Source organism: Parasteatoda tepidariorum, chromosome 5, assembly GCF_982258835.1.
Source record: "Parasteatoda tepidariorum strain Cologne lab strain chromosome 5, Ptep-v5.0, whole genome shotgun sequence".
In the NCBI taxonomy this organism is placed as follows: domain Eukaryota; kingdom Metazoa; phylum Arthropoda; class Arachnida; order Araneae; family Theridiidae; genus Parasteatoda; species Parasteatoda tepidariorum.
The window spans coordinates 91,097,818-91,122,797 of record NC_141759.1 but is presented as its reverse complement, the minus strand read 5'-3'; the positions used below and the strand labels follow the sequence as shown (position 1 = coordinate 91,122,797).

Sequence of the window (24,980 nt, the reverse complement as noted above, 5' to 3'; positions counted from 1 at the left end):
TTTTCTGTCGCAACACACATCTTTAATGCTTTCGATTTTTATTAGAATCTCCCGACAGCGTCGAAAACCTTAGATTGGAGTATCTAGAACGATCGAACAAAGTTCTACTGTTGTGGAATACGCCAAAATACCTCGGGGCTGGTGGTTTCTATAAAATATACTATAAAGTATCAGGAAGTAGCAAACCAAAATGGATATACATGGGAAAAACTCGAGAATCGTGGTATATCTGCAAGGATGCCCAACCAGGAGTAGAATTCAAGTTGAGGGTAAAGACAAAAAATGATTTTGGTGCGTCTAAACCAATAGACACTAAAACATTTCGAGTAAAAGGCAAGTTTCTTCTTATTCATATTTAAAAGACATTTTTTAATTTTATTATAAATGTTATTGTTCAATGCTATATTTCCATGATATAAATCAGGCTCAATAGCTGCGAAATAGTACACGCGAAACAATATCCCAGAAAGCATGTAACCGTACGGTAACCTTGTGTCCAAAATTATCTTTTTGTTGTCATAAAAATGTTTGTACTAAGAACCTTCTCTTTTTAAGTAAAGCAAAAATATTGCAGTTTCAAACCCTTTCTCTTAAGAGGATTAAGAATTATGAAAGTTTTTTTTTAAAAAAAAGTATTGTCACTTAAGGAAAATGGTCACTTAGGTCCATAATGACGTTTTAAGCTGACGTCACACTAGCAATAGGATCAAATTGCATTGTCGATTAAAATTTCATGGCTCGGTGGATTTTAACTGAGCATACAAGATGTCACGAAAAGAAACCTTATAATTTCCTAGATTTAAAATTATTTCCACCTTGAGACTAGTTTTATTAAAGGACTTTTTCACGCTTGAAAACCATAGGTCAACCTCGATTTAAGGTTTTTATATAGAAGGTTGATGTCCAAGGTTTTGGATTATTGTAAAGTGAGTAGAATAGAGCAGAGTGTCACAGATCTTTTCTTTGTCGTATGCCTGTTTTAGGCAGTGGGGGTGCGATTGTTACTGTTTTTCAGTGGCGCCATCTATGGCCAGGAAGTGGACTTTTGACACGCTATTCACACAACCGCAACCCGTTTATAGGGCGGGCCACATTCACACACAAAGGAGAAAGGACATAGAACACACAGAGAGAGAAAGAAACATCCCTGCCTTGCCCGGGATTCGAACCCAGGACCTTTCTGATGCAAGGACAGTTCCCTGCCCCCTACACAGACCGGCCGGCTGTCACAGATCTCGTTTTAAGATTCGAAGGTTTAAATGTAAACCGCATAATAAACCTTTTTATGTTTACATTAAAATATTTTTGCTGAGTGAAAATAATCCTTATTTTGCTATCTGGGATGAGTTGTTATTAAGTGTTCACCAATCACAGAGGTTCGTCTTAATTGAAAATTAATAAAACTGTCCTTAAAGAGTTAAGACTAGAAAAATTGAATGCTCTAGAAAATACAGCTCTTTCCAGCTCTCAATTTCAGCTTAAATCGCAGAGTAGTAACAGGATTTACAACTTCTGACAATTCAATCAACCCACAAGAAATTCGAATATCCGAACGCAATTACAGTCACAAACAGTCTAATACTCTTCCACTCTCTGCGCAATATGCTCCTATTATGGTTTCGCAAGGAAACCCCGAACTTTCGACGTGATTCTAGACAATTCTCGCAGAACTCCGTAAATGTTAGTCCTATCGCTTTTGAAGCTCAAATTTTCTAGAACAATCATTTTGCTGTCGAAATAGTCGCTAAAATGATCGCCAAGTCTGCAAAAATGTCACCAAACTGAGTCTTCCATAAAAAACGCTTTAAAAGTTTATTTCTCTCTAAATTACATTAGAATTACGCGACTTTCTCTTAAATTTTGAAATTAAACTGTTTATTTAGGGTTCTCCTCAAATATTTAGCCTTATAGCAGAAGAATATTCAAAAAATTATACACATATTCGTAACAATAGTTTTCGTGAACAACTTATATTGCTTAATTATTAATTTGCTATTCCTAATAACCTGTAGGATTACTAAATTATACATCTTTTAAATTATAATACATATATATCTTTTGTTTTGTTCTTAAATTTATTATTTTAATCACCTACACTGAATAAGAACGAAATTTTTAAATCTCACCAAGCAAGTTTTTGAAATCTTGTCAATCTAGGTTTCAGAAATATATTTCTGGGAGATAATTTTTATATATAAATATAATATCAGCTTGTCTTCATTTAAATTCGGATATTATGAAACAAACTTCTGAAATCATAAAATTGCGAATTTTTTATATTCTAACCATTGTACTTCATATACGTATTACGTCATTTAATAATTTGTGTGCCAACTTCCATTGTTTTCATAACTGTTTATTTGATTCAACTCGGAAATAGCAGTACGTAATTTAAATCTTAAAACATGCTCTCAGACCAGGCAACAGAAACTCATATTTTTAGCTGAATTAACGTGTCATGCTTTATTTTACACTGAAGAGCCAAAAAAACTGGTATATCTGATTAATATCGTGTAAGGCCCCCGCGAGCACGCAGAAGTGCCGTAATATGACGTGGCATGGATTCGATCAATGTGTGAAGTAGTGCTGGAGATAATTGACACCATGAATCCTGCAGGGCTGTCCATAAACCAGTGGGAGTAAGAGGGGGTGGGGATATCTTCTGAACATCACGTTGCAAGGCATCCCAAATATGTTCAATAATGTTCAGGTCTGGGAATTTTGTTGGATTTCCGATACTCGCGGTATACTCGTGAAATGGTCGTACGTGAAAATCCAAATTTCATTGCTATCTCGGAGATGCTATGTCCCATCTCCCGTGCGCCGACTATAACACCACGTTCAAACTCACTTAAATCTGTATAACCTGGCATTGTAGCAGCAGTAACAGATCTAAGAACTGTGCTAGACACTCGTTGTTTTATATACGCGTTGCCGATTGCAGCGCTGTTCCTTGATTGGCTCCATACCCATTTATTTTCATACTCATGCCTGTACCAGTTTTTTTGGCTCTTCAGTGTATTTTCTGACCAAAATTGAACATTTGCGAGTAAGAGTGTTCAATTCCGCAGCCTCATAATTTTGAATCCACCACAAAAGACGATTTCTGATCTAGCATGGAGACAAATTTGCTTTTGGGGAGGACTTTTTTGAGCAAAATTAAAGTTACATTTCATGAGAACTGCAAAATTCTTTTCATGTCAGCCTGGTGGCCAGAGGACTTTAGTTCATGATCTGTCTACTACTGATGATATGTTTTGCTAGAACTGCTGGTAGGTATAGGAATTTAACAACCATCTCTCAGGGATTGAAACTGGGCTGTGTCATTAAATGGAAAATGCTGTATCTAAAGGCCTGGTTTCTTAAGGCCTGGTTTCTTAGGACAGGACGCCGTCAGCTGGAAATCAGCGCTAACCTCTGATTGGTCCATTTGCGAGTTTGATAGTATACGTCATCGAACGCTCATCTTGAACTACAATTGCCGTCCAACTCAACTGCAGTTGGATTACAACGTGACATTAACCACAGAAGCAATGGCGGACAACATCCAACAGTACATTGAAATCAGCCAAGATCTTGATTTTGACATTAAACATAGCTTCTTCATTAAACATAGCAGTCTTCATTTAGCTCAGTTATAATGTGTTTTTTCTTGGACAAAGTCATTATTTGTTCTTTAAAACACTGGTCGACAATAACAAAATCAATACAAATTCAAAATAAATAATTGTTTACGTTATTAACTCATGCGCAATGAGAGATAATGTCTGCGTTGGACCGACTGCTCATGCTGAGCTAACAAAAAAGTATTTTTTTGGCGTCAGCTCTACGTCAACTTTCCGCTGACGCTCAGATAAGGCGCTTGTCCTAAGAAACCAGACCTTAAGCCTTATCGGCTTCAACAACCGATATTTAAAATTATTAACGCATTTGATGCAACCTATTATTGAACGGTTTTATCACTCAGTCAGTTAATCTTGGTTTTTATTAATATTATTTATTATTTGTATTATTTTTTTATTTCTATTACGAAATTATGAATTAACTAAGTACAGTTTTCCTAATCTCTCCGGTATTTTGTTTTTCAGAGGTTAACATTGAAACTAAAAGCTGCCAATGCCTAGAAACATCGCCCGAACCAGATTCAGATGAAGCCTCTCTACCTGAATCAGATCAGAAAAGCTCTGATGAACGTGCTGGGTCTGAATCCACTGCATCTGAGGAAGCGTCTCTATCAAAATCAAGTGAGTCACAGCAATCTAATGATGTAAACGAGCCAAAGAAATCATCTTCTCGAAATTCTGCTGAATCTGAACAATCTCTTTCTCAAAATTCTGCAGAATCTGAACAATCTCTTTCACAAATTTCTGCTGAATCTGAACAATCTCATTCACAAATTTCTGCTGAATCTGAACAATCTCATTCACAAATTTCTGCTGAATCTGAACAATCTCTTTCACAAACTTCTGATACTCAGTCATCCCTTTCACAAAGCTCTGAATCTAAGTCATTACAACCAGGAAGTTCTCCTGAAAAGTTATCACATCCAGGAAGTTCTTCTACATCCAAGTCATCACATTCAGGAAGTTCTTCCAAATCTAAGTCATCGCGTCTGCAAAGTTCTTCTGAATCTAAGTCATCACATGCAGAAAGTTCTTCGAAATCTAAGTCACCACACCCACGAATTTCTTCTGAATCCAAGTCAACACATGCCGGAAGTTCTTCGGAATCTAAGTCATCACATCCACAAAGCTCCTCTGAATCTAAGTCATTGCTTTCACAAATTTCCGGAGAATCTCAGCAATCATCTTCTCAAAATTCGGCTGAATCTCATCAATCGCATTCACGAAATTCGGACCATGAGTCATCATCTGCACAAAACTCAGATGAATCTGAAAAGACATCTGAATCAAATGAATCTGAGGAACTCCCGCAACGAAATTTTGCTAAAGGGATAATCAGTAAGTACATCCTGTTTTTTAAAGCTGAATTTTATTAATTTCAAATCATACTTATTTAATTCTAACTTTTCATAACAAACGAATACAATGAGCTGTGAAAATAAATTGAACTAGCTAATTCTGATTCATTAAGTCCAGAACTGAATATATATTTTGAGAAAAAAATAGTAAAAATAGGAGCAAAAAATTATAAGAAAAAACTGAATGATAGACAAGTAGAAAAATTAGAGATGGTAATCGGAAAGGTTAGGACTGATACAAACTTGAATAATTGGTCTAAAAGTTTGGACTCTTAGAATATAATATTTGTAAAATTTGTAATATTTATAAAAAATTTGTAAGGAATTTGGAAAAAACTTTGAAAACTATGTGGGTAGATAACTACGTAAGATTAAAGGGTACACTATATATTTATATTCACTCTATATTCAGTTTAAATAATATTTCAGTGTCGACATATGCTTCAAAATAGTGGCCAAGTTTTGGTGAAAACCGATAGTTTCGTGTAGAAATAAATCAAAATCATAAAACAATAGACAGGAATTGCTCGACTTAATTAACCCATATTTTATATCTTGCCATGCAAAATTATATTCCGCTAAATGATGCGAAAAATTTCATATCTTATACAATTTAAAGTTTTTTGACTAATATTAAACAAAATAATAAATATTTAGTAAAATGTTTGCATGGAATTGCCTTTGGATAAATAAATTTTGAGCAAACATTTTTACATTCGCTTTATAAGTTCTGGAGATATAGCGAAATACGCAAAAGTTAAAATTAATATTAAGAGAACCAAACTTTGGATCGCTGTCCTGATGAAACTCTGAGGACCATATTTACCAGTTCATATTTCTCCTATATTTTAGGAATCAGAGATCTGAATAATCCGCCTAAAAAAATGAGGTTTCTTTAGAGAAAGTACGTTTTTTTTGTCCGATTTCGTAAGTTAAAATATCATCTGCACTAATTAATTAGCATACTTCCTCCTCAAACCATTAAAACTGCATCCTGTAACATCAAAAGTTTTTTAGGGAAAAGTCTTTAGATCAAAAGTTTTTCAGAGTAATCCGTAAATCTGTTTTTTGTTTTCTTTTTCATCTTCAGTAGCCAATCAGGTTCGACACACACGTTTGGCGTCGCTTATAGGTAGCCACTTTAATCTAATTTGAATCACGTGGTTAGGCTTAATAACTTTTCTTCCAATCAAGTTTATAACAAACTCCACAGTTTTGTGACAATAAAACACGCTTGTGTTTTCAAAGTTTAATTATTATTTAAAAAGCTTGTCCAATACAGCATTATGTCCAATACAGCATTATAAAAAGTTTGCGAAAATTGAGAATTGCTTATTGAGCTCGACAATTTTCATCCAATTGAAAAAACTGGCAAATTCTTTAAATAAGTTTAAAAACTTTTAAAGTATTAAATTAATATGTCCGTTGGAAATGCCAAATAATTTTTTACGGTATGATATAGCTTTAAATAATAACTTTTTCTCAAATGTAGGCATTTAAACTGTGGCTGTTCTTTTAATTTTCCTTGAAAAAAAAAACCTTCGAAAAACATCATTAATATTTAAAAAAATAATTAAAAATTAAAACTAATGGAATATGAAGGGGATAGAAAGGATTTTATCCATGAAAGCTAATTCTAATAAATATAAATTTCAAGGCAAACAGCAATACTTTTTCTGCAGAACAGCCAGTCCATCTACACTTGTTAATGTCTCTCGGGGTCAACCGATTTCCCTCTTTGTTGATTTTTCAAAAATTTAGATGTGACAGATGATGGTCCAACCGTCATTTTTGGAAAAATGGGCATTAACCGTTCTTTCTTTTTGATTTATATTCAGTATTTTTTTTTTCTTAAAAGAAACTTTCGATTTGCCGAGATTTGTTCACTTAAATGAAAACTATAAAAATAAATGAATTATTCTTATTATTCTCATTTGTATTTGCCCAAACCATGCTTAACTTTTCGAACATTAACTAATTAAACCCGAAATGCTATGGCTTTTTTCTTTTTTAATTCTTTTTTACAATTAGCACAAGAGGCACTGGCTAAATTGTCATTTATTGGCTATTAATTATAATTGGCTATTAATTATAATATTATTATTATTATTATTATTATATTATTATTATATTGGCTTATTATTATGTTATATTATTATTATATTGGCTATTAATTATAATATTATATATTTAATTATAATTAATTATAATTATAATTGGCTTTTATTGTCACAAAACATTATCTAATTTTCCTGAACAATTTGCAAATATGCGTTGCGCTTTTCTTAAAAATTATAATACTGACTTCGAAGAACAGCCTAGCGAACAGCTTAAGTCTTATAATCCTTGGATACTGAACTAATCTCGAAAACTAATTGATGAGACTACCTCAATGAAAGTGAAAATGAGATATCTCGTGATTGGTAGACAGTAATTTAAGTTTATCACATCCTCAGAAATAATTTTTTTTCTTTCTTCAGGAGGCAAAGCTTTATCCGGACAAGCACTTAAAAAAATCGAGGACGCTCTTGAAGATCGTTTAGATAAAAGCGGAGATCATTCTGGTGAAACTAGATCTCATCAGCTTAGCAAGAGTAAGAAAAAAGCTATACCCAATCAAAATACGAACTATCGAAGGAAAACTGTCATAGGCGATGCAACGAATAAGGCAGTACCTGGAGCTATCTATGGCAGCAATGAAAAGATTGTTAACCGCAGATATTTAGAAAAAGATTTGGTTTTGCAAAATAATTCATATTTGAAGATTTATGAAGATGGCGAAAATATTTCAATTCCACTTGGCAAAGGTAACGATTCGACGACCTCAAATATTCCTTCAAAGTCTACAAATAATGGTTACGAATATTTAGAAGATTACATGGTATTAGATTCCAACTATAATTCCCATTTACAGACGCATGAGAATAATGAAAATGTTTCAGTTCAACTTCATGAAAGTAATAGGCCAAACACTTTTGAAAATCTTTCAAATTACATTACTTCTACAAGACTTTATGGAATAAATAATCCCAAGTCTCAAAATATTTCCAATTATACATCAACATTTAAGGCTGATGAAGATACTGAAAAGTCTTTATTTCAACTTCTTGAAAGCAGTCATCCAAAGATTCCAAATAATCGTAAGTCTTTTTTTTTTCTTACAAAAATTTCATTACATTCCTCATACATATGTATGATCACATACTCTCATTTTGAGCGTATCTCATAATATATATACAGTCAAACCCCGCTATAGTGAACCATCAAGGGACCGAAATTTCGGTTCACTATAACCGGGTGTTCACTATATCCGTTCCGCAGACAATTTAACTAATGGTTCCCAAACTCCTCCCTTTTATTGCACATTATTTAAATAAATGACTGAAAAATATCATGTAGTAGCAAAAAATGTATTATTTTTCATTACTCTTCGTCTTGCGTACAAAAAAAAATTAGTAATCTCTAGCTGATGAGCAATCCTCAACATCAGATATGGAAACACTTCCCAACTCTCAGACAATTTTTCCTGAATTTCTGTTATTCCGTTTTTTAAACATGTCTAACTTGCCATTCGAGCACATAAACGTAGTCTCATAAAATCACTTAGCAAATTCATCGACATTTGTCCAGATACTGGAAAATTGCGGCTTCTCTGAACTGAGAGCAAAAAGGAGTTGAATGAGGGCCTTATCAACACATATTAGTTTCCAACCCTTTGACGAATAAGGAATAATTACTCATTCCATCTGACAGAAATCTGCATGGCTTGGAAACATCTGCTTGGTTTGTTTAGGGATAGGAAAGTGAGATAAAAGTAGTAAACAAGAAAAAATGCTTATCACTATATTCCCCTCTATAGATGGTTTTAAAAATCGGTATATGTATTTATTTTGAAGAAGAAATTTCAAAATTATTACAAAAAAAAAAATCAGTCGAAGACGGAAAAAAGTTCATTATATCCAACTTCCTCACTTTTTTGGTTCACTATATCCACAAAAAATAACATTATGCGTGTATAGCAAGGCACGGAACCGAACATTTTGTTCACTATATCCGGGAGTTCACTATACACCGTGTTCACTATAGCGGGGTTTGACTGTATATATATATATATATATATATATATATATAGTTACAAAAAAATTACATTTTGTAACTATATATACATACATAGTTACAAAATATAAAATCGGAAACAAATTAACATATTTATGAAAAAATGACATTATCTCAGATACTCCCATATTTGATAAAAAAAAAAAACATTGATCTATAAACTATGATAAAAATGGGTAACTTCTTCTTTTCTTAACCAACCAATCAATCTTTTATTAACCAACTTTTGAAATGAAAAGAATTATAGACCCTTTGAAAAAGTAACAATTATTCTAGTTCCCTAACTATATTCTTCATACATTTCATGTCTATCTGATGACAATAGTTTTAAATTCACTTTTATTTCTTTTTCAAAGTTTTTGTCTGGAAACCAGCGTAGAGAATTTAAGCCACGAAAAATGGTTTGAAAACTCTGATTTTGTTATTTTTAATATTTCTTTAAAGTGGAGATAATGTATAAATCTAAATTTATAAATGGATGGTTATAAAGAAAAGACAGATTCTAAAGGCCTATCTCGAAATATTCATTTCTGAAAACAAGAAATTTTAGAGAAAGACTTTGATATTTCGTTGGATGTGACAAATTTCATTGCAATTTCAAGAATTCTTTGTAGTCTTTTGAAATTGCCTGAAAATAGTTGCATAGCAATATCATCGATCATTAATCTTTTATTTGGCGAGTTCATCATCAATATTGTTGATTGTAGATGACATTACCTTCAATCTTATTGGAAAGTTTCAGATTGCAGGCTTACACTTGAATCAAATATTTAATCGAAAATTGATCTCAATGTGCAGTAAAAGAAGAAGTATATAACCCATTGACGCAGGTGGGGCACTTGTGTTTCCTTTAAGGATTTTTGTTTCTGACACTCTAATTACAAAAAAAAATTTTGGTATTTTTGGATCATAATTAGATAGTATTAATTACTAAAACAAGTATGTTTGATTATCGGACTCATCTTTGTACTAAAGTATTATATCCAAAAAATAAAAAATTCTTCATATTCAAAATTTATCAATAACGATTTCTTAAATTAAAGAAATTTCTGTGATGAATAATTGTTTGTCTTCGAAATAACTGCAAATTGGTGAATTTTGAAGAATTATTCTTTGGAAGATTTTATCTTTCACGAAGAAAAAGGCTGTAATTCATAACCATGCTATATTTCAGAATCATGAATTATTAAAATGCCAAATATAATATTTTTAATTTATTTAGTTTTAAATCATTACAAAATAATGAAAAAATTTATTAAAAGATGACAATAATAATGAATTGTTAAAATTAATACAAAATAAGGAAATAAATATGAAAAATAGGTTTAAAAAGAATTCAGTGTCAAAGGATAAGTGAGGGCTCGAAATTTCCTCTCGCTATCTCACCATTGCTGACCAAAAATTAGGGCTTGCTAGTAAGTGACAAAGCTTGACTCTGGAGTGACTAGTTCTATTCTGTAACAGGTTCAGTGAGGAGCACATTCCGATTCTAGGGCTGCATTTAACAAATGTTATTTTAGCCAAATACAAACATGCATTGTTAGGATTACAAGGTACGAGAACATTTCTTCTACTTTTCTTATTTGAATGACATGTGGGAAATGTTGGAACCATTTAAACCTTATGGCATCCTTGCCTTAAGTTGTGATTACTTAGAAATAAGCATGTTTCGAATTTTCATTTTCCGCATTTTTATAGTTATTGTTGCCATAAAGTTATTTATACTACATCTGTTAACATTTTTAAAATTATTCTTATTTTTAATGAAATAATGGTGAACAAAATTTCAGCCTCGCTGGCACTTCATGGATGGTGTTTTCAATAGAAATGTAAACAATAACAATCTCGAGCTCGGCACCTACTCTATTTCCGGTTAAAAAGTTTGCAGCTGGTTACTACATGTTATTCTGATAGGCGATGTTTTCAAACGGATAATTCTGTTTTCAATAAAAGAAATAAATTAGATAATTTTTGAGCTCAAATCTGCCATATTTCATAAGATATTAATGTTAATATGTAATTCTGGTGAGTTTGAAGTGAAAATTTGTTTTAGTTTTTTAGAGATATATTGTTAAAAAAGGTGACATGGTTGCTAGATTTTGAATAACTCGCTTTTTTGGCAGTCTTGATGTGTTCTCTTTCCATAAGTTTATTACTGTTTGTTCTTGTTGCAAGCTGTGCACCATCTTACGTTAGTTTTAACACTTTTAGCATTGTAAACACCAGTATTGTTAGCATTGTAAACACAAGTAATAAGTAATTAAATACATTGTTTGCAAGAATCTGAAAACACAATGGTGCCAAATGGCTTTAAAATACAACGGAAACAGTAACCCGGAAATTTAGGCGATACCGAGCTTGCAGCGTTCCCTAGTGTAGAAAACACCATCCACAGAAATGAAATTTCATGTTCTGCTTTAAGAAGTGTTTGCATTGCTTCAATTTTATCTCCTGCATCGAAATCTGTACTTTAGAAACGTTAGTTTTCCAAATTTTAAATTGTATAAATTCTAAATTTCATTTATAAATTTTTTTGATTTCATTCTTCAATATTTTACCCAGAAAGAAGATATTAGACCATTAAACAAGGCTCGAGTTGTGATGGCTCAGGAGCAGTCGTCTCCCAATGAGGTAACCTTAACTCGAGTCCCAACGATAGATAGTTGATACGAATTTTGCTCCTGTCTTTCCCCGACTTCTGTTCTGACATAATATAACTTCAGTGGTATATCCATGAGTATGCATCATGGGTTAGAATAGAATCTCCTTGTAATCGAGCTAACCATGGGAGATTTTCGTGATTTTCCTCTCTATGTAACGCAAATGCAATGTAATTCTACCAAAAAGTCCTCCACGAATTCTATTTAGTCCCAATGCTTGATTCAAAAGTTCCCTTGTCGTCTGGATTGGGTTCAAAATTTCAAGGCTATGGAATTGAACATTGAAAATCGCAAACTCAGAATTGGATCTGCTGTTCAACTATGATTATAAAATAAATTAAAATTAGGCAAGACAAAAAGACCTACTATTAGTATCGATTCTATTTTAATCATTTTACTGTAGTTAACAAAATTTACACGTTTTTTTTTAAATTTTATTTTTATTACACATCAACCGTAAGTTAATATTTTCGTTTACCAAACAGGTAAAATACAATTTGTGTGTGCATTACATAGCGCAAGAAGCTCTTAGTTAAGTTCTAAATACTTTAACGAATCTCTATAAAGGTAATTTATTTTAGAGTATTAATGTAGCTTACACCATAAAATAATAATTATAAAACGGTTTAATAAGTTTAGACACTGATTCAAAATAAGGTGTGTAGGCTTATGGACATTCTCAATCGTCAACTATCAAACGGTATCTCGTGATAGAATTGATTTAACATGCATCATAAACTAGTGAATGGAAATTGAAAAATTGGAGTTATTGTTACGCTACATCATTTCCGCACCAGAATTTTATCAGTGAAGAATTTGGTAAACCGATACTACTAGTTGATTCATTGTTATTTTGTGATTTACCGTGGGGAATATATTAAGATCACCGAGATATTGAGTGTTGGTTGTGAGAGCTGTATTAAGATCACGGATGCGGGTGTGATTGCTCCAGTGTTACAATTAGCAGTTGATTATGTGCAGATTCTTGTTGTGTGTCATCGAGACAGAGTAGCAACAGGGTAAGGAAGACAATGACGTAGTTACAAATAACAAGTGAACTATTCACGCTGATCCTTTTATTAAACTAGGCGTGCTCACATCAATGTGGGCGTTTCTGTCGAAGTAGGAGTATTTATATCACGTACTAAAGTCACCTTTTTTGGGATGAGCTACCAACACTGTCAACCTTTTTCCATCAAAGCGTGCCTCGTGAGAGTAGTTGTACTTCATTTACGTCGCACTTTGATGCTGCACAATGGGCTATTGACGAAGGTCTGGGAAACATCCCTGAGGATGATCCGAAGACATGCCATCACAATTTTGATCCTCTGCAGAGAGGATCGAACCCCCGCTTCGGTAGCCCAACGAGCTTCGAGCCTCATGAGAGAATAAATTTAACATGTCTTATAAACTAGTGAATGGGAATTGGATAATTGTAGTGGTAGTTACGCTACAGTTTATTTTAAAATGAAGCGTAATAAAGTATCATAGAATTACGTTGCAGTAAAGAAATAACTCTTAATTTAGAAAACACTCAAATGCAAAAATTTAAAAGCGGAATAGATTGAAAAACTAAATGAATATATCCTTGAATTAGGGATACAGAAATATTTCATAGGAGAACAATATCTTTATAATATTTGTTATTTTGTGCTAATTACAACCAAAAGTATATGGAAATTGATGTGGAAAAACTGGATCCTACTGTATGATTTTTCTGGCCAATAAAAACGCACTGATAACACTTGGACACTGCGACGTTATCATTAGATTTTTATGCATAGCTAGATACAGCTTTTAAAAATACTCATATGATCATATATGGCAACGTTACTTTTAAAAAGTAACGAGTAAAAGTACAAGTATTTTTAAAAAAAGTAACGAGTAAAAAGTAAAAAGTTCTTATTTTAAAAAGTAACGAGTAAAAAGTACAAGTAAAAGTACAAGTACTAAACAAAAAAAGTAACGATTTAAAAGTACATTTCTAGGAAATCGAAAATTCAAAGTAACCTAAAATTTTATTGAGTAATATTCTTATGTTCTTCAATGTTTTTGCAAAATTGGTTTTATTTATTTAATTATTTTTAATTTTGAAAGTTATGGACATTAATTTACTTTCAAATTCGGAGGATTGTTATAATATAATTTTATGATATAATCGTATAATATAATTTTAAAATCAAATATAATTTTAATATCAAACTTTTTATGGATTTGCACTAAAAAGAAATTTTATCTATTGATTTTAATTTTTAGTTTAGTTATTATTTAAATTACCATTGATTTAAAATTGTTTTACTCTATAGAAACGCGTTTTAAAAGCACAAAAATAAACAAAGCAAACATGGGGTTTCAGATAGCTTTGTGATCTTTGAGCTGGTAAAAAATAATTGAATGTGCTGTATAAGTTGAAACAGAACAGTCTACAGTTTTATTTGTAACAATGGCTAATGCTGAAGTCATGCGAGAAAATCATTTTCCGAACATTTCTGCCAAACGGAATGATTAAAATTTGTAAACGAATTTTAGTATCAGCGGCTAAATTAATACCTTCGAGTTTTCAAGAGTTAAAATAGTAAAATAGTTTTCAGTAGCACAAATAGTTCCGAAGTTCTTAGAGATTTGACTGGGCGTTGTTTGACAAGGTCGGGCATAAACATAATTTTAGTAAAAAATGTACTAGGTAAAAATGTATTTAGTAAAAACTGTATTAAGACAAAAATGTATTATTAGTGAGATCAAAAAGAAAATTGAAAAACCTAATAACAAAATCCAACAATTTTTATTTAAAATGTATTAAACAAATGCATAAAACTCGAAAATGAACGAAAATAACTTCTTAATTAATATTTTTATTCATTTTGCAAAATAATTGCATTTTGACAGCATTTTTTAAAATTTTTTTTTAGAAAGCTTACCGAGTTTTAGAAAAAAGTAACGATTTCATTCGACATTTCCGTTACAAATACTTGTACTTTTTCCCTAAAAAAGTAACGAAAGTACAAGTAAAAGTACTATATTTAAAAAGTAACGAAGTACAAGTAAAAGTACGTACTTTTTACTTGTACCGGCGGTACAAGTAACGAAAGTAAAAGTACTGCCATATATGCATATGATATATTAATACATAGTTTTTAAAAACAGTTTCAATCTGTAATCGAAGGAAATAAGAGGTTTTTTTTCTTTCTCATTTTGCAGATGTTTTTCAAAAAAGACTCGCGCATTGCGATGAGTCAATCTATCCTCTAGAAACAGCTGCAATTTCATCCTCTTCTGAAATTCTAAAAACATCTGCTACTTTATCTAAACCAAGTCATTTTAAGACTCTGAAAACATCAACAACTTCGCCTGAAGTTAAAGTTTCAAAAACTCTTAAGACAATTTCTAAAGAAATTCTGGAAAAATCTTTTATTTCGTCTAAACCGAAACCGAATCACATTCCGAAAGGTATCCCGGGGGAGACTAACTATTTATTTCGTCCTGGCAACCCTCGACATTTGATGTACTACAAAATAAATCATAACTTTGCATACTTCAAATGGGGACTCCCCAAAGCTGACAAAAATAATCAAGTTGATTACTATATCGTTGAAAAAAGGACTGATGGTGGACCATGGAAAATACATATGAAAAATGTTACCCGTAACCGAGCTAGATATAGAAGACCATGCCCATGTGAAATAAGAATATTGGCAGTGAACAAGTACGGGCTAGGTCCACCAAGTAAAATCATTAGAGATGCAGATTTAAAAGGTGAGTTTAGTTGAAGTCTCTTTTTTTTTTTTTTTTTACAACCGTCGTTGCACAGTCGACCCAATTTTAGGTTTACAACTACTAATGTTCAATTCCTTAGCCTTGTAATTTTGAACCCAATCCAGAAGACAAAGAAACTCCTGGATCAGTAGCCCTAGAGGCATGATATGTTATGGGAAGATGGAGGACTTTGGGACCCGACAGATTTAAAGGGCATCAGTCATTGACGGGGAGTCTTCGGCCGGCGGGAACGAACCCACGACCTTGCGGACATGGGTCCAGTACCCTACCAACCAGGCTATTCCGGCCCCTTAGTGTATGTTTTCTATATTATTTTATAACCGTCGTTGAACAGCAGACCCAATTTTTGTGCTTATGACAACTAATGGTCAACTCCGTGTCCTTGTAATTTTGAACCCAACCCAGAAGACAAGGAAACAAAAAAGCTCCTGGATCAAGTATTGGGAGATATTTACCTTCATGGAGGACTTTCTGATGGAACTAACCCGCATTTGCGTTACATAGAGAGGAAGACGACGAGAACCTCCCATGGTTAGCCGGAAGGCAAGGGGACTCTAACCCATGATCCGTCTACCACTGAGAATATTCCACATCAGCACCGAGGTCGGTACAAACCGGATGCGGAATTTGTATCTACCAGCTACCGCCGGGATCGAACCCGGTTCACCTCATTGGAAGGCGAACGCTCTATCCTCTGAGCCATCGCGGCTCTTTAGTTGACGTTTGTAATATTCAAATTAGTGTATATAAATTTCACACTTGTCTGTTTTAAAAAATTTCAACTATTTAATAAACTAAACGTGCCAAATAATCTCAGAATGAACTATTAAACTTAACCATTCATTATTGAACTAATTTTTATCAGAATTTCTTATCTTTATCCGTTTCGTTATAGAGATGTCTAAGCTGGCGTCACTTCCTCGCCTGGTAATCTACCAATGATCAATCACAATTACAGGTAGCAATCAATAGGAGTACGTTTCTTTGGGATGTGAATATGAATCGTTCAAAAAAAATGGTGCAAATGACAATTGATTAATTTATTCCACTCCGTGATAAAGTTTAATGTCTGGCTCGAACATCTTTATCGCGTCATTCATGTCCAATATTTTGCATTTCCTATATTTTAGTAGCAATGCATTTTCCTATAGTTTAGTAAATTTTCATTTTAAATAGCTTATCAAATGATATTAACTATTCACTTAAAAAACCAAATTGACAGATAAGATTTGCCAGTACCAGTTATCTGTCGAAGATGACTTATAACAATTCAAAATATGCTCATGAGAATCGATTTTATGTTTTCTCAGTTATGTGTGCCACGAATTCATATTTACAGTAAAATCCTTGAATAGCACACCTCTTGGCGACTTTTTGAAACCTAGCCAAGTTGGTGATTATTACTGGGATCGACGTTACTTTTTGAGTATTAATAAAAAAAAACAATTTAAATTATTTAAATTACTATAAATTTATTAAAATATTTTTTAAGGGAATAAAAAATTACTTACCTTTACTCTCCACATTTAGGGCATTCATACGTTTTCGAAATTAAATTTTGATTCATATAGTATTTTTCTTTCAATTTATATTAGGAAGCCAAGACCTGAATTATGTCAAATTCAAAATTAAAAATAACCTCAAATAAAACTCAAAGGATTTCGAATAAAATAATTAAGGAGACTCTACTATTGCGTTTAATAAAAGGGAAGATTTATTAACTCAACAACTAAATCACAGCATCGCCATTCCAAAGAAAAATCTTACACATTCACTCAAAAACTATTTACATTCTAAAACTATCACCATGGCAACCACAAAACTCTACTTGTTGCCATCTACCAACTGACATATAATAAGTAAATTATTTTACAAAAAAAATACGATGCGCATAAGCACATAATATCTTACAATTTTACCATGTTTTTGACTGCCAGGCCATTATCGGCTCCTTCTTTCAACCTGGAGCACCTCCCATCAAAATTCTCCATGACCATCGGGCTCCAGAACTTGCAAATCTTGTCATCAAGACTTTTGGAGGACTCTAATCTTTGCACTAGCATAGGCACGACAACAACAACATCTTACAATTAACTCCTTGTAACTTAACTCTTTTTGTCCTATCATTGACTATATTATTTTTTCTTCAATATTATTATCCTGCTTTAATGGTAAACCAAAAAACTAATATTAAGGTGGGATAATCGTTTACATGATAAACATTTTTCTTAACTCAATAGCATTTTTACTAAATCATATCGGTACGCTAAGAATATTATAAACTTCTTGGAACTAAACTTTTTATTTAACATTTAATTATTACTCTCATTTTATCTCTTTTAAAGTTTTGACTCCTGGTGTTTTGTAGTGTTGTCGGAATTGTATAGACGGAACTCCAAAATATGTGACAATCATTTTTGTTCGTAAAAATACGTTAGAGGAACTTGAAAGTAACATCATTTCTGTATATTTAGATATTCATTTGGCATTTATCAGCTCGTTGTGCACATCAAAATCATACCATCAAATCATTTGTGACTTATGACTAATGGAGAGTCAAACCGCAGAAGTTCAGTGAGCAAGAAGAAAAAAATGTTCTATTCTAAATAATTTTGATTAAATAATCGGATCTTCACGTTATAGGTCTCAATCTTAATGATATAGAATTTTAAAATCGATCAAGAATCGAGATTTTTTTTTAAAAACTACTTTTTTATTTGAACGAATTATATATGAAATTTAAATATGCGACTAACTGATTCGATTTTGTTCAAATTTTGTATTTTGCCATGTAAAATTACATTCTTTAAAATGATGTATGGAATTGCATACCTTACAATTCAAAATTTTTTCGACTATTACTAAATAAAATAATAAAAAATAGGAAATATTAACTAAAGTTTTTTTTTATGGAATTTTCTTCAGTTTTTATAATTTTATAATTGAGTTCCAAAATTTTTCAATTCGCTTAAGAAGTTCCCGAGATGTAGCGAAAAATAACATTATGGGGTTCAAACTTCGGATCGCTCTCCTGATCAAACGTTTGGGACCAAAGATTCAAATCCGTCAAAGATTCAAGTTCATCAAAGATTCAAATCCGTCAAAAAAAAAAACGGTAATGTTTAATCAGAGAAAGTACATTTTTGTTTTACGTAATTTAAAATTCCATCTGCGTTAATTTGTCGTCTGCTCTAATATTTGAAGTCGCCATCTTGAATAATTAAGATTTAGTTTTACTAAGTGAAAATCCGATCATTAGATAAAATGTTGTTCAGAGTGTTTCATAATTTTTTTTGTGCAGCGTATGCGGCACTGTATGCTTGAGTTTCAAAAAAGTAATAGAGCAACAATTACTACCAAAAACATACGCGATATTCATCCTAGCGCATATGACGTTTCTTAAAAACCAAAAGTGATTTTCTAAATTCAAATTCGGTTATATTAATCTTTTCAACTCGCCTAGATTAAGAAAATCTAACCCTTGGAAAAATTAATAGGGTATGGTGAGAGGAAGAGCAATTATAGTTCCATTTATTTCAAGCCGTTACTACATATTCTGAGGGGGCAAAAAATTTTAAAATTTGGATGGTATTTCAAATATCATATTCAGATATTTTGCTTAATTGATTTTTGTCCACCCGGCATTAAAAATTTGCACACTAGATGGACGAAAGCTGTTGTTATCGATGGCTATTAAATCACAGATTACAATAAAAAATTCTTACAATTTGTTTGAATTAAGCTTAAAAACGCATTATTTTCCGGTATTAAATCCCATAGGTTTTTACTTACGGCATTAATTTAATAAATGTTAGGAAATTTTTTATCTTTTAGATAAAAAACTACTTAACATTTATTTGTTTCAATTCAACGTAACTTTGCTGAATCTATATATATATTTCTCTTACTCGGCGACAAAAAAAAGTCTCATTACAACTCCCCGAATGGCAACGCTAGAAAATCGACCAATAATTGCCGCTAAAAATTTCACCTGCCAAATCTGGCTGAGATGGCTCAACATATAGCGTTTTTAAAAACGGAAACTGAAATAACCTTAAGCTAGGCAGAAGTGAGTAGTCTTTGTCGATAGATCTCTATTTTTAGTATTTTGTCAAAAGCGCTTTTTTTCACGAATTTATATATTACGAATTTATTTGACAATTTTTTATTCATATCACGGATTTATATGTTTTATTATTGTTATTAGTTATTCGTTGAAAAATGAGTCTCAGTCGTGCTGTTACGCTTTAAGATTTTATACTATAGCACATTTCTAATAGGTTTACCGAATTACATGTCATTTATTTGAAATCAAATTTATTTTAATGACGTAGCATTTACTAAAAAGATGTAATTTTTTTTAAAAAAAAATGCTGTTATATGGATTTGAATGATTGTTTTGAATTCTTAAAATTTTGTGCATTTGCAATACACTGAGCGAATCGAGCTTGGTTTGCGAAGCAAACCATATAAGATTGCGTAGCAATTTCAGGGGGTTATCGAGCGTTAGCGAGCAGGGGGCGCAGCCCTCTAGTTTAACTTAATTTGTTTAACTTAATTTGTTAACGTAATTTGTTTGAGTTTAGCTTAACATTCCGGTTCCTCAAAAATTGAATTGATTGAAATGTCTGAAATAAATTTTAAAATAATAACAGCATTTCTCTAATTTAAAGTTCAACTATATAAACTTCTGAAATTTGTATTTTTATCTACGTGCAACTTAAGAAATGGTATATGGGTTTCTTTTTAATTACTTTCTTACAATTATATTCTACTTTTAAATAATTGTAAAGAATTTTACACAGCAAAAAAAGAAAGAAAAAAAACATGTGATATAAGAGGATGAATATAGTTTTTCTTACTCCTAGATTTTCCTGGACCACCACGAAATCTAGAAATAGTTAAAGCGAAATTGAAAAACTCATCAGGCTGTCCAGAATACGTTTTCCTGAATTGGAACCCTCCGGAAGATAGTGAAGGACTCAACGTGACACATTATGTAGTGGAAACTAATAAAGATTCTGATTTAAAATGGAACCCTATTGGAAAAACTAAAGCAGCGAACACAATGATAAGAATTAAAAACTGTGGACTTTGCTCTATTCGAATTCGGGCAATTACAGAGACTGGTAAAGGTATACCTAGCAGTGTGATAAACTTTACCAAAGAGATTTACTGTAAGTATATTCATATTTTCTAAACATACAGAGTAATTCTCTAATGCAAACTTGGGTAAAACTTGGAGGTTATGATTGGATCAATTATTGGAGGAAATTTGCCTTCGTGGAGGACTTTTTGATGGAAATAACACGAATTTGCGTTACATGGAGGGGAAAACCATGAATATCTCCCACTTTCAGTCTGGCAGCAAGAGAAGTTCAACCCATGATCTAACACTACATTTACCACTGAGGATATTTTAAGTCAACACTGTGGTCGTGAAAGCTGGATTCGAAATTCTTATCGACCATCGCTGGGATTCGAACCCAGTTTACCCCATTGGGAGACGAACGCTCTCTCCCCAGAGCCACAACAGCTCTATTATTGTAATTTGTAAAATACCATTACTCATTGCAACTAATAAGGAAGACTAAAGTAACAAAATAACATTTTGTGACTTTAACCCATTTTGGATCCCGCGTAAAAACTATTATAAATATTTTGTAGGGGGAAGAGAGGGCTGGAAAGACATTTCTCAGAATATTGAAAACATGTTACTAACACATAAAAAATATTGAACTTGACAATCATTGAAAAAACTCTTAATGAAATATGAATAATGAACACATTGGCGTCCATATACTGCACACATTAAGCAGTACTATACTAAAAATGTATAAAAGTCAAAGCATAAATCAGCCTTCTTGGGTTTTTCTTTCTCCTTAATTTAAAAAGTTTCCGAAAACCCCAAATTGCAATGGTAAGCTTCGTTATATTCTACATTTGCTTTAGCATTTTTTTGCCCCTTTTGTTTCTATGTCACTCATAATTCTAGCACCGTTCATCCCAAGTGTTAGCCTAGAGTTCGGCGCTGTGTAATTGCTACTAGCTCTTTTGAGGCTGAACTCAATCAATTTAATTCTATACTAAACTTACAGAAAAAGGCTTATAAACCGATAAAAAGTTTATTTAATTTACCTTATAAATATGCCAAAATTTATTATACTTTAATCATGCATTTCACCGCATATTTTTTTTTCCAGATAATTATTCATGTAATAACACTGATGATTTTGGCTTGCGTAAGTATCTTATTTATTTTTCCAATAAAATTTTATTTCAACTGTTCCAAATTATTTTTTTTCTTGTAGTTAGAACCTAAGAAATTGTTTATATACTTATTTATTCAATTTATTTCCCAGCATTTTTTCATAAAATAATCAAATAATATGATTTTTTTAATTCAGACAATTCTCCATGCATTTTTTATAAATAAACAATAAAATTTTCCTAAAACATACCGTCTGCTAACCAGTGGCAATTTCTAAAAAAAAATTGTTTGTGAGCAAAAAACGCAAAATTCGCAATGAGAAATGAAATTCTAAAAAAACAGTGTTGCCATGCTAGGAAGTGTTGCCATGCTTTTCAAACTAGTATTAAATGGAGGAAGATCTTTGATCATTGCTTTTAATATACTTTTCGTGAGACTTTCTCAAAAACTAAGTAAAAATAAATATAAACGTTTTGGGCCGCAAAACAGAGACCGAGAAAAAACGTTAATGTGTCATAACTGGGAAAAACGGGATAAAAATCATCAAAATCTGCTTAATTACGAAATAAATAGTCTTTTAAATGTTCGCCTATCCAAATATTTTGTTGCTACTGTTAGTGGGTTTTGAATTTTTTCAATATCCGCCTTCCTCCTTAGTGATTCGTTTGTTTTCGAAGGTGTTTTTCTATTTTCTACACTTGAATACTAATTCGTGATCTCTAATACGTTTTTCGACTTCATGTTTCATGTTCCATTAATTGTTTTCAGCTTCATGTTTCATGTTCAATTAATTGTTTTTCGACTTCATGTTTCATGTGCAATTAATTGTTTTTCGGCTTCATGTTTCATGTTCAATTAATTGTTTTTCGGTTTCATGTTTGTCAAAACTTGAAAAAATGTATCTAAGGAATGGTTTTTTTGAAACACCGTGTATAAATTTTATAGACTTGTAAAACTCTTACATTTAAAAAATTGTTCGGCAGAATATAATAGTGAATTTATTAACTCAAACTTTAAAATTGTAACTTACAATACAAAGCCCCGTTGCTTACTCTAAAAATTCAAGGTTGATTCAAATTTTATTTTTATCTAGCATGCTAATTTTAAACTTTGTACTTTTAAATTGTATTAAACTTTCATTTTTAAAGGTTTTATATTTTGTTTTTATTTTAAACTTTATTAATTTAATTTTTTACTTTTGTTCAATAGGTCAGAAACGTCAAGCTAAGTCCTCCACGATTCCAAGGGGAAAAAATAGCAAAGGTTCGTATTAACATTGGTTTTAGACATTAAAATATTTTGAATTCATAAACAGGGTGCCACGTGAGGACCACCCTTAAAATTTATTTTTAGAATCTATTTAAAAGAGTACAGGGAGACCTTAAACGAGATGATTCGGGTCACCATGACTGGCTCGGTGACGACTGGGAGTCATCACTGAGGACGAGCTCGTCACCGAAGTGGGCTGTTCGGTAACGGATTTGGATATTCAGCAAGTTTAAAAGGCACCGGTGGTTTTCCGTGTTCTCCATCATACTTTTCGCTTCTGGCAATTTAAAGTTTGTTTATAGAGATAGTTTTCTTACGTTTATTGAATTTCTCTTTTCTCTCTTAATTTTAATTATTTTCTTTAAATTTTTATAAGATGGCTATTTAGAGAAGAAAAACAGTTTACAACTTCTGAATCAGAAATGAATTGAAAGTTACAGAAATGAGTATAAAAGAGAATAGATTATATATACGAACTATAGGGGAGAGTCGGGTATCCCCGCCAATCGGGTACCCCCGCCCACTGTCAATTTCATATGTATAGAATATTTTTTCAAGTCAATGGGCCATCGGACATTAATTCTTATACTAAAAAAAGATTATTTTCAAAATTTCAAGTATTTATGCAGCTGTTAACATGGTAAACAATAGTTTTGAAAATATGTTGAATACAGTAGTCATGAAATTAGGAAAAATTGGTTGAATGTTTCGATTAAACTTCGTTTTAATACTTAAAAAAAATTTTTTTTCTATACATACAGCATTAAAGTATGTAGTCTTAAGTTTAATTTGCACAAAGAAAGAAGTCTATCTGTGAAAAATTGTTCGAGTAATTACAAATTTACAAAAAAATTGGATTTCGGGTAGCCCCGCTCACATGAATGTCGGGTATCAACGACCAATTTTATTTCGTCGATAAATGTACGGTTGCAAAGATTATTATTTTATTGCTTCAAATTTGAATGTTATGTGCATTTTAACAACAAATATATGTTTTAATATTATATGAAACATAAATTTATATATTTAAAAATGCAAATTAAATATTCTTAAAATGTAATTGATATATCCAAATTAAATTTAATATCAAGAAATCTTAAATATTATGATAAGCTATTCGCTTACTTATTTATATTCACTTATTTGGGAACGAATCAGTCTACAGAAGCATTTGAAAGTAATCAAAATACAAAGTAAATTTGTAATTTTTTAAGAAGTATTTTATATTAAGTTTATAAGAAGAGATCAACCAAATAAGTTTATATTGGAAAAAAACTATTGTTATTAATTATTGTTACTTAAATAAAATTATTTTCTTTAAATATTTAATATAAATTTATATTAATATTATAACATATTAATATACATTAATAATGATAAAAAGTATGACATTTGTTGTTATTAAATGATAGAATTCACTAAAAGTATATAAATATGTAATAAATAAAATAATTTTGTGATAAAAATGATAAATGAAGTTTATCTATTGTCAACACATTGGTCATTCTCACTTACACCTGAAAAAACAGTCAAAAAACATAATTTTTGTAACTGGGCGGGGCTACCCGACACATTTTGAAAAGAGCTGAAAAACATGTTTTTTTAAATTTCGATTTTTTTAAGTTAAACTATTCTTTTTTTTGGTTTATTCATTTTGCATTATTTAATTAGATGATAAAACAATAGAAACATAAAAAAATATTGATTATCACTCAATATTATACAGAAATATAAGCAATACTCCTTAAGTGAGCGGGGCTACCCGACTCTCCCCTACATATTAAAGGCAACCAATAAGCATTTAAACAAGGGGAAAATAAAAAAATCTATCGAATCCCTTACTAGGAAGGATGAGATGAAAACCATGAAAATCAGTTTCATTTCTAGATGAATCTGATTTTTATATTTTTAATAATTGCCTTTAATATTATTTCGGTTTTGTCTGACATTTAGAAGGTTTTGAGATTTT

At 31.6% G+C, this 24,980-nt stretch overlaps 1 protein-coding gene across 5 annotated transcripts in view; it reads left to right on the top strand.

Moving 5' to 3' along the window:
- The window catches only part of LOC107437637 (uncharacterized), a 43,729-nt gene that overhangs the window by 6,911 nt on the left and 11,838 nt on the right, over positions 1 to 24,980 (top strand). For 3 of the 5 annotated variants that reach the window (XR_015433835.1, XM_087164514.1, XM_087164513.1), the window contains exons 10-16: positions 46 to 333; positions 4,089 to 4,961; positions 7,462 to 8,121; positions 14,956 to 15,510; positions 20,400 to 20,708; positions 21,735 to 21,773; positions 22,952 to 23,005. Coding sequence is in view for 4 of the 5 variants with exons in the window: in XM_087164514.1 (XP_087020640.1) it covers positions 46 to 333; positions 4,089 to 4,961; positions 7,462 to 8,121; positions 14,956 to 15,510; positions 20,400 to 20,708; positions 21,735 to 21,773; positions 22,952 to 23,005 (2,778 nt within the window). In the remaining variant the exon portion in view is untranslated. The remainder of the gene's footprint in view (positions 1 to 45; positions 334 to 4,088; positions 4,962 to 7,461; positions 8,122 to 14,955; positions 15,511 to 20,399; positions 20,709 to 21,734; positions 21,774 to 22,951; positions 23,006 to 24,980) is intronic. The other 2 variants (XM_087164516.1, XM_087164515.1) reach the window with 1 other exon arrangement.